The 17,701-nt window shown below is 50.7% G+C and overlaps 2 protein-coding genes across 4 annotated transcripts; one reads left to right on the top strand and one right to left on the bottom strand.

Annotated features, from left to right (window-relative positions):
- The first annotated feature begins 416 nt into the window (after positions 1–416).
- Vat1 (vesicle amine transport 1) lies at positions 417–8,035 on the top strand. Of its 3 annotated transcripts, none has more exons than NM_001033683.2 (6): positions 417–856; positions 3,417–3,624; positions 3,991–4,161; positions 4,265–4,354; positions 6,185–6,426; positions 6,575–8,035. In NM_001033683.2, the coding sequence occupies exons 1-6, from the start codon at positions 437–439 to the stop codon at positions 6,656–6,658; spliced, it is 1,215 nt and encodes a 404-aa protein (NP_001028855.1). In that variant the 5' UTR covers positions 417–436; the 3' UTR covers positions 6,659–8,035. The 3 variants fall into 3 exon arrangements, with proteins under 3 accessions (NP_001028855.1, XP_038941548.1, XP_038941549.1); XM_039085620.2 differs by lacking the exon at positions 417–856 and adding an exon at positions 884–1,420; XM_039085621.2 differs by lacking the exon at positions 417–856 and adding an exon at positions 2,975–3,149.
- A 269-nt stretch (positions 8,036–8,304) lies between these two features.
- Ifi35 (interferon-induced protein 35) lies at positions 8,305–16,558 on the bottom strand. The gene is made up of 7 exons (NM_001009625.1): positions 16,395–16,558; positions 10,098–10,196; positions 9,451–9,598; positions 9,252–9,358; positions 8,969–9,155; positions 8,764–8,870; positions 8,305–8,565 (listed from the first exon to the last, which is right to left on the bottom strand). The coding sequence occupies exons 1-7, from the start codon at positions 16,413–16,415 to the stop codon at positions 8,374–8,376; spliced, it is 861 nt and encodes a 286-aa protein (NP_001009625.1). The 5' UTR covers positions 16,416–16,558; the 3' UTR covers positions 8,305–8,373.
- Between the last annotated feature and the right edge of the window lie 1,143 nt (positions 16,559–17,701).

Below are 17,701 nucleotides of genomic sequence, written 5' to 3'. Positions count from 1 at the left end.
CAACTTTTTTTTTTTTTTTTTTGGTTCTTTTTTTTTCGGAGCTGGGGACCGAACCCAGGGCCTTGCGCTTCCTAGGTAAGCGCTCTACCACTGAGCTAAATCCCCAGCCCCGCCACGACAACTTTTAATTCGTATAAGGATTTCTAGGAATAAATCAAATCTTAGACTCGGCACGCCCCAGAATCTTCTTATGCTTATCAGTCACACGCACATACACCATCACCCTCCACCTGCACCGCTAGTCTTTTCGCGCCCTCGCAGCTGGGTCAGCAGAGGGCCTAGCCCTTTAAGTCTGCCCGCGAAGCTCCACCCACCGAGCAAGGGCTCCGCCCCACCCACTGGTGTCCACAGCCTGCGCTCTTCCTGACGCGTGTCCCGCCCTCCCCAGCTGTGCACCGGTTCGGTACAGCTGGGAACGCACGTCGGGAGTCTAGCCATGTCGGCGGAGAGGGAGGCAACCGAGGCGGCTACTGTGGCGGCGGCAGCCGAGGCCCGGGCGGAGACCGGAGCAGGGGAGGGTGCGCCTTCGCAACCCCCGACCGTCGAGGTGGCGAGCGACCCGCAGCCGCCACCGGCCCCCGAAGCGTCGGCATCCGCCTCGGCTCCGCCACTTCGCTGCCTGGTACTCACCGGCTTCGGTGGCTACGATAAAGTGAAGCTGCAGAGCCGACCGGCGGTGCCCCCGGCCCCGGGTCCCGGTCAGGTGACGCTGCGGGTGCGAGCCTGCGGGCTCAACTTTGCCGACCTCATGGGCCGCCAGGGGCTGTACGACCGGCTGCCGCCTCTGCCGGTCACCCCCGGCATGGAGGGCGCGGGCGTGGTGGTGGCCGTGGGCGAGGGTGTCAGCGACCGTAAGGTGAGCGGCAGCAGGGCAGGAGTGGGCGCGTGCCGGGGGTGTGGCCGGGCCGGGAAGCCAGCAGGGACGCGGTGGACTAAACATGGAACACATGGAAAGCAATTTAGGTCTTGAGGCTCCTGGGTAAAGGATTTACTGAGAACTGGCAACAATGTTATTGCCCCTTCCCAAAGCATTTTTTAGTAGTGGCCGCCGCCCCAAGAGGAGTTGGGGGGAAAACAATAAGGCTGCCAGGCGCATGCGCAGAATGACCTACTCGTCCCCCTCCCCTAGTAAAACCACACCTGTACCCCTGCCCACTAAACACTCCCGGGGCAGTTGTGGTCTGTGACTCTGGGTGGTGGCTAGCTCCCCCTTTCCCTCCAGACGGAGCTTTGAGAAGCTATGTAGACGGGGTTAGGCGGGGGCGCAGACGCCGTGCCAGAACGCTAGTCACATGCAGCCCCGTGGTGTATGGGGGTGTATGACGGTCCCTCCCCGAGCTGGGCCAAAGGGGACACACCCATCATGGAGCCGAGGGAGCCTGGTTTCCCCCACCGCCACGGGCCTTACGCTACTACTCCGGTATTTGCCGAGGGGGAGGCGGGATCAGTCTCCCATCTTTGTCTTGGGCTTGCTTTCTCGTGACTGCAACTCCATCTCTCTTCTTCAGTGACTCAGCGGGCAGGCCACGACCCAGGGCTACCCTTGGGAACTTCCGGCCCAAACTGCTCCTCCCTTTCAGAGGACCCCAGCCTCTGAAATCCAGGCGTAGCCCATTTGGACTAGGGTAGGGAGGTGTGGCACCTTGAGCAGGTTGGCCCAGCTTTGCCGGTCTGTTCCTCGTTTATCATTAATCGCAGCCATAACCTTGGCCACATGAGACTTACAGATGACCAGCTTTCTGGGAGATCTTGATTGAGGCCTCTTTATATCATGTATTTAGGAGTTTCTTTTCAAATCCAGCACCTTCATGAGAAGCCTCTCTAAAGCAGTCTGAGTCTTGCCTTTGCTAACCTGCTGCTTTTGCTGCATTTGTTGAACATGAAAACAGCTCCTCCTTAAAGAATCCAGCAGTGGTCACACCCTTGCCCTGACTTAGAAATAATTTTACTCTTGGATAGGGCTGAAGGGACTTTTGGAGGGTAGGGGGTAGAAGGGGAAGTTAATAGTTCATGTTACTGTTGAAGGCCCCCCCCCTCTGTCCACTCCTCCCCACACTTTCCGCCTGGTAAATACAGGATTTCCTGCCTAGGGCAAGAATCTGCTGTAAGAGCCTGGATTCTATGGGGAGGGCTTTCCCACCCTCCTGGAGGCTGAGTTGGGGAGGTGTCATGGCCCTGAGTCGGGAAGGCTAAAGGTTAGGTATGAGTAAGATTGATACTTGTTCTAGATTACATCTGGAACTGGCCAGTTTTCCTACTGACTTATTGCTCTGTTGTTAGCTCCCTTGGGTTGCTACTGTGTCTCCTAGATTTGGTTTTGGGAATTCCTTCCCCAGGCCAGAACTCACAGAGGTGTCCTCTTTAGCAGTGTGTGGGGACTTGATGACATGTAAAAGGACCTGTGTAATGGTCCTCTTACCCTGTGGATCTTGAATATCCTGTAAGGAGCTAAGATGAGCCCTGATTGTCTAGGCCAACACCCACACTTCTCTCTGCGTGGTCTTCAGAGAGCCAGGAGGACTCATTGCTAATCAAGGCTCCCCCTTCCTCCTGCCTAGTTGCCAAACTGGAAAAATCCTTCTGTCTTTTGTCCCCCTTGCCTCCTGCAGAGAAACTCTTGTGGGACTAGGAATGAAAGACAATGCCTTTTCCTTGTGGCTGGAATGGGTTGCCCTTCTTGAGCATCAGGCTTGCATACCAGGTCTGGGTTCATGTTTTTTCTGGGGTTGCCAACGTGAGCCTGTATAGAACTGAAGAAGACCTTCGGTCACACCCAACCACATGCTGTTTACAGCTCAGGCACATGTACCTGCACTGTGGTGTGGCCCTTGCTGTATGTAGCCCTCTCTCTACAGTTTGGCTTCCTCTCCCAGCTGTTGTTAGTGTCAACATGGTCAGCGAACATCGCTAAGTATTAACTGTGTGATGTACATCCCACTATCACCGAATGCTGTTTTTTTTGTTGTTGTTGTTGTTGTTTTTTGTTTTTTTTTCCGAATTAGAGGTCTTTCTATCCCCCTCCTGCAGATGAGGAAACTGGCTAAATAAGTTTTAGTTGCTCACGGCTGCATCGTCATTAAAATGGCGGAGCCCACCTTGGTAATCGAAGCAGCTCGATCTCTTTTACAATGGCTATGCGTGCCCTAACGGTAAGTTTCTTGCATTCAGGGATCTTACACAATAATGAAGCGTATGATCTCTTACGTGGAGATAAGGCCAGCCCAAAGCTGATGTGAGGATTGATTGACTGCTTCCCTAGGAAGCACTAGATAAACACCCAGGCAGTGATGCTGTCACTGTTACATCCATCATTGCTGTGCCTGCTACCTCAACTCCATCTGGGACTGGCGAAGGTCAGTAAGTCACCTGTGGGCAAATGAATGAGTAATCAAATGACATTTTCCCCTTTTTTTTAGGCAGGGGATAGGGTGATGGTGTTGAACCGGTCAGGGATGTGGCAGGAGGAAGTGACTGTGCCATCAGCCCAGACTTTCCTGATGCCGGAGGCCATGACTTTTGAGGAAGCTGCTGCCTTGCTGGTCAATTATATCACCGCCTACATGGTTCTCTTTGACTTCGGCAACCTAAGACCCGGCCACAGCGTCTTGGTACACATGGCTGCAGGTGACAGGTCCCTTCCTTTTTTTTTCACCCGACCTGATTTCCTTTCCAGGCCCCTCTCTGTAGCCTATCTGCTTTGTTGTCATGGCAACACCAGACTGCCTGGCCTGTGGAGCCCGGAGGCCTCTGCGGTATAGTTGCCCTGGTAACATTTAGACACCAGGTCCAGCCCACTGTTCTTAGCAAAGTGCCCTCACCCTCACACTACACCTCATTTCCTGTCCAGTCTCTGTCCCTCCTGTTCTCAATTATGGCATTTGAACGTGGGCCCCCAAGTGAGCTAAGGCACAATGAAAGTTATGGACTGACTGACTGGGTCTTTGGGAGGCTGGAGCGGCTAAGTGACTCTGTGCCTGCTTCTTGCTGCAGGTGGTGTTGGCATGGCAGCCCTGCAGTTATGCCGCACCGTGGAGAACGTGACAGTGTTCGGAACGGCCTCAGCCAGCAAGCATGAGGTGCTGAAGGAGAACGGGGTCACACACCCCATCGACTACCACACGACTGACTATGTGGATGAGATCAAAAAGATCTCCCCCAAAGGTGAGAAGTGGGGAGGTTGGCACAGCACAGGGAGATGGGGACGAGGGATCTCCAGATCTGTGGATATTAATGGGTTTCCCCCCTGGGTCTCACTCTTTGACAGGAGTAGACATCGTCATGGACCCTCTGGGTGGGTCGGACACTGCGAAGGGCTACCACCTTCTCAAACCCATGGGCAAAGTTGTCACTTACGGTGAGTTGTCAGTGGTATCAAACACAGAGAAGTCGGATGGGACAGGAGGATGGGACTACTAATTCATAATCAGTGGGTAGAAAATCCCACCAATAGGATGGGATACAGTGGCCTGAGCTTTTGAATAAGGGGGGAATGGACTGTCCAGAGCTCTCCAGTGAGGTCGGGGTTTGGAAGGGTCCTGGATATTTGAATAAATTGCTGCCCCTGGGTGACGGCCACTCATTCCCTTTCATAAGCCTCATGTGAGTCACAGGAATTCTGTGTTCTTTTTGGAGATTATTTCTGATGCAAAACCAACCAGTCTGCCTGCTTCCCACAGCACCACCACCTGGGCTTCTTGGGCAAGCCGGATATTTATTTTAAAACCTACTTTACACAAAAAAGTAAATATAAAAGTGAGAGCAATTTTGGGAGAGAGCACGTGCACTCTCTTTCTCTGCCAAGAGCTCCCGATTCTTCCCTCCCCAGCCTTCATGTCCTGATTGCTGAGGTAAAAGGAGTGGGGCGCCATATCTGGCGGGGTGCAATCTTCTCATTTTCTTCCTTTTTTGGGGGTAGGGGGAGACAAGATCTCACTATGTAACTCTGGTAGCTCTGGCTACCCTGGAACTCACAGAGATCCACCTGCCCCTCTCTTCCAAGTACTAGAATTAAAATTGTGTGTTATGACTACGTCTGCTCTCTAGTTCTTTTTTTTTTTTTTTTGGTTCTTTTTTTCGGAGCTGGGGACCGAACCCAGGGCCTTGCGCTTCCTAGGCAAGCGCTCTACCACTGAATCCCCAACCCCTTTTTGTTTTTTTGAAGTAAGGTTTCGGTATAGAAAGCTGGCTTCAAACTCACTGTATAGTCAAGGACGAGCCCAAACGTCTCTCATCTTGCCTCTGCTTCTCGAATGCTGACTTTCAGGCTTACACCACATATCCACCTGACTTACACAGCTCAGGGTAGGCAACCATTTCAGCTGAGCTACATCCCCAGCCCTGTAGATCAGGCTGACCTCGAACTCAAGAGATTTGTCTGGGATTAAAAGTGTGAGCTAGGGCTGGAGAGATGGCTCAGCGGTTAAGAGCACTGACTGCTCTTCCAGAGGTCATGAGTTCAAATCCCAGCAACCACATGGTGGCTCACAACCATCTGTAAAGAGATCCGATGCTCTCTTCTGGTGTGTCTGAAGACAGTTGACAGTGTACTTGTCATATATAAAAATGAATAAATAAAATCTTTTAAAAAAAAAAGTGTGAGCCACCCTTCAACCACCTGGATGTGTGCTGTTTTTTAATGTTTGTTTATTGTATGTGTACATAGGTGCCATGGTGCACATGTGGAATTCAGAGGACAGTGGCAGGAGACAGTTCTGTTCTCTTCTATCATGTGGGCCCCAAGGCAACTTTGGTTGCCAAGCTTGGCATAAAGCCATCTCAAAGGCTTGTGTGTGTGTGTGTGTGTGTGTGTGTGTCTGTGTCTGTGTGTATGTCTCTGTGTGTGTCTGTATGTATATCTGTGTACATCTCTCTGTGTCTTTGTGTCTGTGTGTGTCTCTGCGTGTGTCTCTGTGTATCTGTGTATGTGTGTCTCTCTGTATGTCTGTCTCTGTGTGTGTGTCTGTATGTATGTCTGTATGTCTGTGTGTGTGTCTCTGTGTATGTGTCTTTGTGTCTCTGTGTATATGTGTGTGTGTGTACAAAGAATTAGTATGGCCTAATCCTGGAACTTCTGTCCTTGTGTTGAGTATGAATAAGGATATCAAGGAGCTAGGCAGACCTGGATTCAGATGCACAGAGATGTACCTGGCAGCTGGATCATAGGACGTGTCACTCTGTCCTTTAGGAATGGCCAACCTGCTGACGGGCCCCAAGCGGAACCTGATGGCCATGGCCCGCACCTGGTGGAATCAGTTCAGTGTGACAGCTCTGCAGCTGCTGCAGGCCAACCGAGCTGTGTGCGGCTTCCACCTGGGCTACCTGGACGGTGAGGTGGAGCTCGTCAGTAGAGTGGTTACCCACCTCCTGGCTCTGTACAATCAGGGCCACATCAAACCCCGAATCGACTCAGTCTGGCCCTTCGAGAAGGTGAGCATGATGGCAAGAGGGCCTGGGTTACACCAGAGAGCCCAGGACCTCGGGAGAGGATCCAGGGGCAGGTGGCACCTGTCTTCTTTAGCCTGGCTCAGGGAGGTGGGACAGACAGCATCAGGAATGGTCTTCTCTTTCTCTCCAGGTGGCTGATGCCATGAGGCAGATGCAGGAGAAGAAAAACATAGGCAAAGTCCTCTTGGTTCCTGGGCCTGAGAAGGAGACCTAGGGCCAGCGGCTGAGGGCCCTGGAGAGCCAGGAAGGGGGAAGATGGGAAGTCCTGTTGTGTTGCCCACCAGCCTCTCACATTTCATCCTGTCATGATGCTCTACCCTCCCTCCCCAGAAAAGGTCTCTGTGCTGATGACTGCTTCCCTGCTCTGAGCTTGCTCTTTGCTCAGGGGCCTCCCTCCCCCTTCCTTCCCTCGAGAGAGGTTGGGAAGTGACCACTTGGATGTCTGAGCCCTGCTAAGGGGACAGGGAGGGTCAGCAGGAGGCTGGCTGCTTCCTGCCACCCCCCCTCTCCCGGGCCTGCCATGCTGCTTTTGTGCCAAGGTTAGCCAGTCTGTCCCTGCCCTATCCTGTGTGCTTCCCCCTTAGCCTCATCTTCCCTCCTGCCCCACCCCCACCCAAAGAATCTGTGTCAGCTCAGGATGTGGGGCTAATCTGTGTGAGTGAGTCCAGCATGTACCCGTGCCTCGGTAGTATTCATGCAACCCAGGCCGACGAGGCCCACCCCAACCTTGTCTCCCGTCCCCAGTGTCGTAAGCACAATTAGACTTCTTCCACCTCCAGTTTGCTGCCTCCTACCGCAAGGGCAGGAATCAGACCGACTCCCTGGCTCACCGCTCTGGGAGGGGTACTGGGTACCCCACCCTTCACTGAGGTCTCTGGATTTGTCTCAGTGCCTTAGCATCAGAAAACCTGTGCTTGTGTGTGTGTGTGTAGCGGGCAGCCCTATCTCTGGCTCCTTTTCCACCCTTCTCCCCAGTGCCTTCCTCGTCCTGGTGGAGCTGAGGCCTACTCCTCCCCAGTCCAACACTGCCAAAAATCTGTGTATGTGCCAGGGGTCGGGGGTAGGGAGTAGCTCTAACCTCTGGGGATCAATTGTTTTTACTGTGGTCTGGGGCCTGGCCTATCTGTCAGTGGTGGAGAATGAAGAGGCAGTATACTGGATCAGCCCGAGTTCTGGGAGACACTGCTGGGTCTCATTCTGGGACCGAAGTGAAACTCCAAGCACATTCCCTTTGCTATCTAGGAGGCTCCTGCCTTCCCAGAGCTCTGTTGTTCAGCCCCAAACTCTGTTTACACTGGTGGGGGAGAAGGAGCTCGGGTAGGGGAATTACTGGGCTGGTTAAAAGGACAGGGGCTTCTGGAGCCAAAGTGGGGACCTTTGAGGCTAGGTGGGGGTCACCTGCTGCTTCTGAGCTTGGATTAGAGAGAGCTGTTACTCCAGCCACTGTCAGAAGGAGTGTGAGGGGAGGGACCCAGCCTCTCTCTTGTCTAATTGAGGCCTCCATGTAGGAAGTGTGATTTTTGCTTTTGTGTCCCCCACCCCATTACCACAGCTGCCTTTGTGTCTGTGTCAATAAACAGCCAAACCCTGAGTCCTGACCAGATGTTTTCTGAGAGTTGCTGGAGAGCTGAATGGTGGTAGTACACACCTTTAATCTCAGCACTTGGGGGCAGAGACAGGCGGCTCTGAGTTCAAGGCCAGCCTGGTCTACAGAGGGAATGCCAGGGATAGACAAGAGACGTCTTGTCTCAAGTGAAAAAAAAAAAAATAAGAGAAAGTGAACTAGAGGAAAGCCAGTGTCAAGGTCTGGGTTCTGCCCTCCCACAGCTGTCTTGAAGTAAAGAAGACCGTCACACCAGGTTGCCTTTCACTGTTCTTGGTAGCATTAGGCAATGAGCAGTCCCATGCCCAGCAGGTGGACATGCAGCCCTAGCTTGACTCAGAAGTAAAGACAGCCAGGCCCTGCTGCCCCACAGGTACAACTGCCAGGGCCTCCACCTCTCCGCCCCCACGGGTAGGCTTCTGGAAGTGGATCTCCAGAATGTCATGCAGTTCCTGCACATCCAGGACGTCGGGAATATTCGTCACCAGCACTGAATGAGGTGCTTGCTGGAATTTGATCTAGAAAAAGAGACAGGAAATGAATTGTAAGGGCTCATGGGAATGCAGGGCCATGGGGAGCAGTGGTTAGAACAAGGAACATTCCACAAAAAACATGGGATGGGTCTGGAAGCTCAGGCTCCGGTGTAGGCTGGGGAGGTTGGGGAGCCCTGAGCCCTCCGGCAAGTAGATGCTCCCCCCAGCCCCACCTTTACTTACCTCAGCTTCCTGGATCTCCCCACTCACATAGGGAGAGACCCTCAAAAGGACCTGCTGCCGACCCAGTGGGACTCTGAACTGGCCAATCTGGCATAAGTGCTGGGCCACTGTGAGAAATGAAGGGATGATGGCCTTTGGCCTTTGAGGCGTCTCTTCCCCCGGTCTCATGCACCCTGGCCCCCTACCTCCCCTGCAGGACCCTTACCTTCTTCATTAGCAAATCCCAGCATGACAGTCCCTTGCAGCATCTCCCGGGTCTCCACATCCCCACCTCCATTCTTGGCCTTGCCGAAGAAGATCTCTAACTTGTCCAGTAGCTCCTCCTCACTCAGCCTAAGTCCAGTAGGAAAGCCACTGACTAGCACCCTGTGGCTATCCGGCTGGCTGGACACCTGGCAGGAGATGGGGCAGGCTCAGCTGGTCCACTCATCTGTAGGACCCAAACACGGACTCCCACCTATTGTATGGAGGACCCACCGCTGTGTCACCTGGATGTTGGTCACCATAGGCAGCTCCAAGGGCTGGATCTGCACCCGCAGCCGGCAGTCCTCGATGTCAACTTTATGTTCCTTTTGTTGTAGCAACCGCTCAACCACTTGGGTGGAGGGACAGGATCAGTACTGGGAAACCTTATGACTTCCCCTCTGAGTCTTCCCCAGATTCCCCACCACCACCACCAAGGCTAACCTTTGGGGTCATCAAAGGTGATCAGAGCAGAACCTCCAGGCAGAGGGCAGCAGATCTTCAAGTTAGAAACTAGAGACTTGGGTGCTTGGCCACTCTGCTTAGTTAGACCTTGGAATACCACGGGGACTTCAGGCACCGGGAATGGGATCTAGAGGTTGGGAAAGGGGGTAAGTAACAATCTTGAAAAGTAGGAGAGGTCCCTTCCACTCCCTTCTGGACAGAACGTGTTCCCCAATTCTGTTTGGTTGACACTCAGTGCAGAAGGCTTTCATGGAAGAGCTGGACTGTGTGGGTATAGGCTCGTCACACCAGGCACTTTTCATACAAGCTCTTGACTTGTCCTCACACAAGCCTGGGAGGTGAGAAACTTCATCTCACAGATGAGAAAAGAGATCAAAGAACTCCAACAATGTACTTGAGGTCACATAGCAAGGAAATAAGTAATTACATATATGCGTGCACGTGTGCATGTGTGTGTGTGCATGCGTGCGAGGCCAGAAGAGTGTGTTATTTCTCCTGCAACTGGAGCTACAGGGAGTTAGGAGCTGCCCCATGTAGGGGCCAGGAACTGAACCTGTGTCCTCTGGCAGAGCTGCAAAGTGCTCTTCAGCCCCTTCCCACCAGGAATACTTCCGTTCCCACCAGACCTTGTCTCTGGGAGCATCTATGCGCTCCCTTTTCAGCTGCTGTAGTTCCTGCAGCCTCGTCTTGAGCCTGGACTGCTCCTCCTGAAGACTGTAGAGGACCTGTTGGAGCAGAAGGGAATAAGAAGATAACTATCGGTATTTCTAGAACCTGGAGGAGGGGGCGGGGGAGGGCTAGTCTGGACTCTCCAGGGCAGAGATGATGTTCAAATCTCTAAACATTCCCAACCCCTTTTCCCTGGCCTGGTTCTAACCCAGTCCACCCACTGCAGCAGCTACCACTGATTCACAAGCCAGGTCTGGAGTTTGACAAACACTAGCCTAGCTCTTGCTACAAGACCCTGGGCAGGACAATCCTGATCGAAAGAGATGAAAGAAACTGAACCCTCTAGAAGGAGCCAGGGCTGGAAGTAGCAAGGCTTCAAACCACTCTTGCTAACTCTTTGTTGTCCTGGGGATTGAACCCTGGTCCTTCGACCTGGCATTCGAGGTGTACACTATCACCGAACTCCGCTCCCCAGCCTATTAGTTAATATTTACTGGGCTAGATCTGTTTACTTTCCTTCTAGATTTATTTGTGAGGAGCCCTGAGGACTCCAATGTTGTGGAGTCTGTTCTTTCCTCCCCTCCCTGTGGGCTCTGAGGATTACGCTCAAGTTGTCAGGCCTGCTCGGCAATCACCTTTACCCCACTTTGTTCTCCTCTCTTTCCCCACCTCTTCTTCTTCCTCTTTCTTTTGAGGATAAAAGTCTCAAGTAGCAGGCTAACACCTAGGGCTACATAGAGAAAAAAAAACTCAAGTAGCCCAGGCTGGCCTCACACTCTGTCTTTCTGAAGCCATGGAATCTCAGGTAGCCCAGGCTGGCCTCACACTCTTTCTGAAGCCAGGGATGATCTTGAACTCCAGTTTCTACCTTCTCAGAGCTGGAATTCCAGGCATCTACTACCTGATTTATGCAGTGCGAGGATTTGAACTCAGGACTTCCCCAAGCACATATTCTACCCAACCAAGCTACATCTCCAGCCCTCCCTTCAGTTGTCTCCAAGCAGAGTAGTCATATAGAGTCCCAATCGGACTTCTACTCGCCACGTAGCTCAGGCTCAAATTCACAGCAGTCTTACCGCGGCTTGCAGAGTTCGGGGATTAAGGCATGAGCTACCCGACCCGTAAACTAAACCTTTCAAAATGACTATACCACTCAAATCTTGTTACAACGCTATGGAGGTAATTGTCTTGTTCTGACTTTATAGGTGAGGGGACCACCTGAAAAAGGTTAACGGATTTGTCAAAAGTCATCTGGCCAGGCAGACTGATGTGGGAGGGCTCTGCCAATCAGTGCTTCCCAGTGAAGAAATGAAGTCCAGAGTGGAGAAGGAGTTTGCAAATCCCAGCTTTCCTCTTTCCACACACCAAGCAGCCTTTCAGGCTGGTGTGCGTTGGAGCAAGTCCAAATAGGGCAGCAACAGAACAGAGAGGGAGGAATATCCGTGAATGAACCTTTGTCTGTGGGAGAGCACAGACATTGGCTGGCAGAGTTCAGGAGGGCATTAGGAAACCTGATAAGGAAGACTGGCCCAGAGAACGTCATCTTTACTTGGAATGATCCCACCCTGGGTTGATCTCCTCTGTATCCCTGATGTCTAGAGAAGTCTCTGAAACAAACAGGCATCAGTTAACATGCGACAAATGAAGCTGGTGACAGGGCAGGAGCCTGCCACAGGTGTCCCTGAAGACACTCTGTGTGAGTTTGTTCTGTTTGGAGCAGAGGAGAACTAGAGCTTGACCACATTATGCCAGCTCAGGAATGACTCAGAGTTACAAACTATGTTTGCGGGCCAGTAAGATGACACCAGTCAGGACCCTGGAGGATGGTGAGCAGTGTTTTTTAATATTTTCCCCATCAAGATGTAGTTCTAGGGGTTGGGGATTTAGCTCAGTGGTAGAACACTTGCCTAGCAAGTGCAAGGCCCTGGGTTCAGTCCTCAGGTCCAAAAAAAAAAAAATAATCTCTATATCTTTTTTTCTTTTTGGAAATAACTTTTGTTGTTTTGTTTTGGGGAGGCTGTTTGTTTTTTGTTTTTTGTTTTTTGTTTTTTTGTTTGGTTATTTTGAGACATGGTTTTTTTGAGACAGGGTTTCTCTGTGTAGTCTTGGCTGTCCTGGCACTCACTCTGTAGACCAACTGGGCTCACACTCAGAGATTTTCCCTGCCTCTGCCTCCTGAGTTCTGGGATTAAAGGTGTGCATCACCAGTTGATCTCGAGTGTGTGTGTGTGTGTGTGTGTGTGTGTGTGTGTGTGTGTGTGTGTGTACGTATGTACATGGATACATGCGTGCACATGGCACACAAGTGGAAGTCTAAGAACAAGGCAGATGTCAGTCCTCTCCTACCTGTTTGAGACAGGGTCTCTCAAATGTCACCACTGCACAGACCAGACTAGCCCTCGACTTCTGGGGACTTCCTGTCTGTAGCTACTACCTTGACATTGGAGCATTGGGGTCATAGATGCAAGATACGATGGCCAGCTTTATTTGGGTTCCAGGGATTCAAACTCAGGCCCTCATGTTTGCACAGCAGGGGTCTTGCCCACTGAGCCACGTCCCCAACTACGTAGCGTTTTATCTTTTTAAACCAATAATTGGTCATGTACATTTTTATTTCTTGTTTTGGTGTTTTGGATGCAAGGTCTCTAGTGAGCCAGCTAACCCTAAACTCAGGCAATCCCCCTGCCTCAGCCTCCAGAGCACTTGACTGGAATTATAGGAAGGCAACATATTCCTGCCTTTTTCCCTGTTATAAAAGATGCCACAAGAGTAATCCTTGTGGGGTCTAAGATTTAGCTCAGTGGTAGAGCGCTTGCCTAGCAAGCGCAAGGCCCTAGGTTTGGTCCTCAGCTCCGGGGGGGGGGGGGGGGGGAGTAATCCTTGCATGATGTTCTCTGTTCACGGTGGGATAAGCCCATTGTGAGTAGAAAGCATTGCTAAGTCCAAAATGCATTAGCTTTTGGGTCCTGGTCTGGGATGACCAAAACCACAAGCACCAACACTGGAGACAAAAAGGGCCAGAGCCACCCGATGCCTGTCCTAACTACACTGGATACACAACAACAACAACAGCAACATGCCACTAAGAAGTTTGCTATTTGGAGCACAGTAGAGATGGCCCCATGAGGGACATTTCTGAAATACGTGTCTCTGGTGGTCCTGTGCTTGACAGACTTTATGTGGTCGCTTTAGCAAGGTGGTCGGGAATCAATTTCCTGAAGCCCAGAAGGGATGAACACCTCCACCTGATTTAGATTTGCTACCAAAGTCCATGTGACAGAAAGAAAGAAAACCAAACACCTTCCAAGAATCTCAAATAAAATAAAATAAAAATGATCCTCTTAAGAAGTGCACTGAATAAACCAGAAGTGTAGTGTAAGCCTACAGTCCCAGCACGAGGGAGGGCGAAGCAGGAAAACTGAATTTGAAGGAGCTTGGGTTACGTATCCAGACCCTGTCCCAATGAATACATAGGAGGGAAGAAGTGGGAGACACACACTGAGGAGGTCCATGGTTTAGCATGGCCGAGCTTCAGCAGCCATCCACGTGACTCCTCGCCATAACGCAGAGATATCACCAATGGAAAAGATCAAAATTCAAAGAGCACTTCCTGCCTAGGTGTGGTGGAGCACGACTTTAACCCCAGCCTTGGAGAGGCAGGTGGAGCTTGGGAGGGTTTGAGCCCGGTCTGGTCCACATTGGGACATTCAGGCCAAACAAGTCTACGGGGTGAGACTCTGCCTCAAAAGCAAAGCAGAGGGGTTGGGGATTTAGCTCAGCGGTAGAGCGCTTGCCTAGCAAGTGCAAGGCCCTGGGTTCGGTCCCCAGCTTCGGAAAAAAAAAAAAAAAAAAGACACTTCTCATGGAGTGCGTGTCACTTTTTGGTGAAGTCGGACCACTGTGAGTTGAAGACTTATCTGCACGTGAACTCCTGATCATCATCTTTATGATAAGTCTAACTGTTAATTGCGTAACCCAAATGCTCAAGTTGCCAAACCATGATCTGCCTCCCCTCCTGTTCCCCACCTCCACCCTAGTCCCCGTGCTGGGGACAGAAGCAGGGACATGCTCTATCCGGGCGCTACACCTCAGCCTAGGAGGTGATTTTGTGATACTTGAATAAGTGTCTCCTTACAGCCACTGATTCACTTCCCCTGCTCGCTGGGTCAATGGCATTAGACTAAAATGGTAGGTGGCGGTGGGGGGGCGCTGGTGAGATGGCTCGGTGATAAAAGCCTGGGTTCGGTCCCCAGCTCCGAAAAAAAGAACCAAAAAAAAAAAAAAAAAGCACGTGACCCACAAGACTGATGACTTGAATTTGACCCCAGATCCCATGGTGGGAGGAGAGAACTTTCGGAAACGTCCTGTGACTGGCACATGCTCACCAAGGCATGTGTGCTCACACAACTCACACTCCCTCTCACACACATACACACACTAACAGCAGTAATAAAGATTATGAAGTGATTATAAGACACATTATTGGCAGGGCGGGAGAGATGACTCTGCAGTTAAGAGCATTGACTGCTCTTGCAGAGAACTTAACTTCCCTGGAGGGAATCCAACATCCTCCTCTGACCTCCGAGGGTTCCAGTCGTGAACATGGTGCACATACACACATGTAGGCAAAACAGTCATACATAAAATCAATAAATCTGGGGCTGGAGACATGACTCAGCAGTGAAGTACACTGGCTGATTTTTTTTATTATTATTTATTATGTATACAGTGTTCCACTTGCATATACACTTGCAGGCCAGAAGAGGGCATCAGATCCCATTACAGATGGTTGTGAGCCACCATGCGGTTGCTGGGAATTGAGCTCAGGACCTCTGGAGGAGCGGTCAGTGCTCTTAACCACTGAGCCATCCCTCCAGTCCTGTACTCTTTTTTTAAAAAAAGATTTATTTTATGTCTATGAACACATACTCTTAACTGCTGAGCCATCTCCCCAGGCCACTACTTATTTCAAGATAGGGTCTCTCACTCCATAACCTAGAGCTGTCCCTTGTCTCTTCAACCCTACTGCTGGGATTACAAGCACATGCCACAGGGCTATGTTGTTGTTGTTGTTTTGTTATCTCTATTCTTTTTTTTTAAAATACTTTTTATTTATTCACTTTTTATTTGAGTACAACATTGTAGCTGTCTTCAGACACACCAGAAGAGGAGATCGGATCCCATTACAGATGGTTGTGAGCCACCATGCGGTTGCTGGGAACTGAACTCAGGACCTCTGGAAGAGAAGTCAGTGCTCTTAACCACTGAGCCATCTCTCCAGTCCTGTTATCTCTATTCTTAAGGACTGAATTTCTTCTCATACTTTTTTTTTTTTTTTAAGATTTGTTTATGTATGTGAGTACACTGTTGCTCTCTTCAGACACAGCAGAAGAGGGCATTGGATCCCATTACAGATGGTTGTGAACCACCCTGTGGTTGCTGGGAATTGAACTCAAGACCTCTGGAAGAGCAGTTAGTGCTCTTAACCACTGAGCCATTGCTCCAGCCCCATTCTCATATTCTTAAGGTAAGCAGTTGACAGACTGAGCTAGCTCCCTAGCCCTCCCTCTAGGTATCCTTGTGAAGACGTTTAATTTAGTAAGTGAAGAAAGGGGGATTGGACTGAAGCCAGGTGAGGTTGCTTTTTATTGCCCCTTTTACTTATTTGGCTCCTGATAGCTCCTTTTTTTTTTTTTTAATTGTATCTGGGAGGCAAATTAAGTTTTCCGTGCCAGAGAACTAACAAGGGGAGACTGAGAGCTTTGAGGACAGGCTGCGCTGGCTCCCCTCCTCACAGGTGCTGCGTACTGTAGGAAGACACTGTGCTTGCTCCTGAAGCCTCACCGGCTGTTGGCAGACTTCACAGCTCAACCTAGCATATCTGAGGTGGCCTCAGTCAGAGGCACAGAGAGGAGGCCACCTGTCCCAGAGAGGACCAATGGTCAGGTTGATGTGGCAATCTGAGGGGAGGAGTGTTTGGCTGGGAAGTACTTCAGAGTAATCCCTTTGTTGTTAGAACAGGGAGACACCTTTGACATTTTCAGCTCTCTACAAACCCAAAACATACATCACATAAAGAATTGTCTAGGTCCTGACTCGGGGTGTCAGCGCCCTGGTTTTGAGCAATAGGTAAATGACCAGCTCCTCAGGCCAAGGTATCCTAAGTGCTCTACCTCTTCCCAGGCCCCAGCAGGCCTGAGCTGAGCAGTTCCCCCTCACACGCAGCAAACACACGCTCCTGCTCCATTACTTACAGCTTGCAGGGTCACAGACATGGTTCTCACGTCTGAGGCTTCAGAGCAGGGCTGGAAGGGTAGAGTTCTGAGGGACCAAAGCTTTTTATTTGAACCGTCAGAGGTGGCTTTGGTCTCCTCAGCCTCCAGCAGTGTCTGAAATTCACTTCCCTGCTGTTGCTTGCAGGCTTCACTTCCACTTTCGTTTCTGCCTCTGAGTTTACAGCCCCACCTTTGGGAGGAGCCTCCCAAGTCTTCAAATCTAACTACCCAGTCAGGCATGGGCTCCTGGGACTGCAAAGGGAACTCGGCCCCAACTTTCCCAGGCAGTCAATTGTAGCATAAACCAATTGGTAGGATTCCCTAGCCCTTCTCTTAAGACTTCAAGACAGAAAGGGTCTCTACGTAGCTCTAGCTGGCTTCTAACTCTGAGATCTGTCTGCTTTTGCCTCCAAAAGGGTGCGATTAAAGAAACCAGTCAGGTGGATCTGTGACCAGGGAAGCCTAGTCCAGATTAATTTACAGGGCAGCCTTAGAGAAACCCCAAAATAAAGGGCTCAGCAGTTGAGTATTGTTCTTTCAGAGGACCCAGGTTCAAATCCCAGTATCCACATGGCCTTTTGCAACTTTTTTTTTCTTTCTATTTTTCGGAGCTGGGGACCGAACCCAGGGCCTTGCGCTTCCTAGGCAAGTGCTCTACAAGAGCTAAATCCCCAACCCCCTTTTGCAACTCTAACTCCAAGGCGTGATGTCAAGCATGTAGGCCAAAATAAAACCACATCACTAAAAAAAAAAAGACCCCATATCCTGCAGATCTTTAAGTTATTTTTTTTTCTTTTTTTTTTCGGAGCTGGGGACCGATAAAAGTTATCTATTGCGTGGGTACCCTCATACCATTGTGTAGGCCTGGGAGTATTAGGACTTGAGTTGGTATTGTCACGTACCTGCCCTCCCCTAATTTTAAAACCAGTGTGTGAGCTTGTATATGTGATGTGACATTGGTGCTGGGAAACAAAATGGCAAGAGCAGAGTTCCTAGCTATTGGGTCATTGGTGCGTCCAGTCCCAGGATATCTTTTTTTTTTTTTTTTAAAGACTTAATATGACTACAATGTCTGTCTTCAGACACACCAGAAGAGGGCATCACACTCCATCATAGATGGTTGTGCATCACCATGTGGTTGCTGGGAATTGAACTCAGGACCTTTGGAAGAGCAGTCAGTGCTCTTAACCACTGAGCCATCCCTCCAGCCCCCGCCCCAGGCTATCTTAATAGATTCCTCTAGAGTCAGTCAGCACCGGCAAACTTTGGTAATGCAGAATACCCTG

Source organism: Rattus norvegicus, chromosome 10 (assembly GCF_036323735.1).
Source record: "Rattus norvegicus strain BN/NHsdMcwi chromosome 10, GRCr8, whole genome shotgun sequence".
Lineage (NCBI taxonomy): Eukaryota > Metazoa > Chordata > Mammalia > Rodentia > Muridae > Rattus > Rattus norvegicus.
Note: the sequence above shows the minus strand (reverse complement) of the source record. Positions and strands in the feature narration are given on the sequence as shown.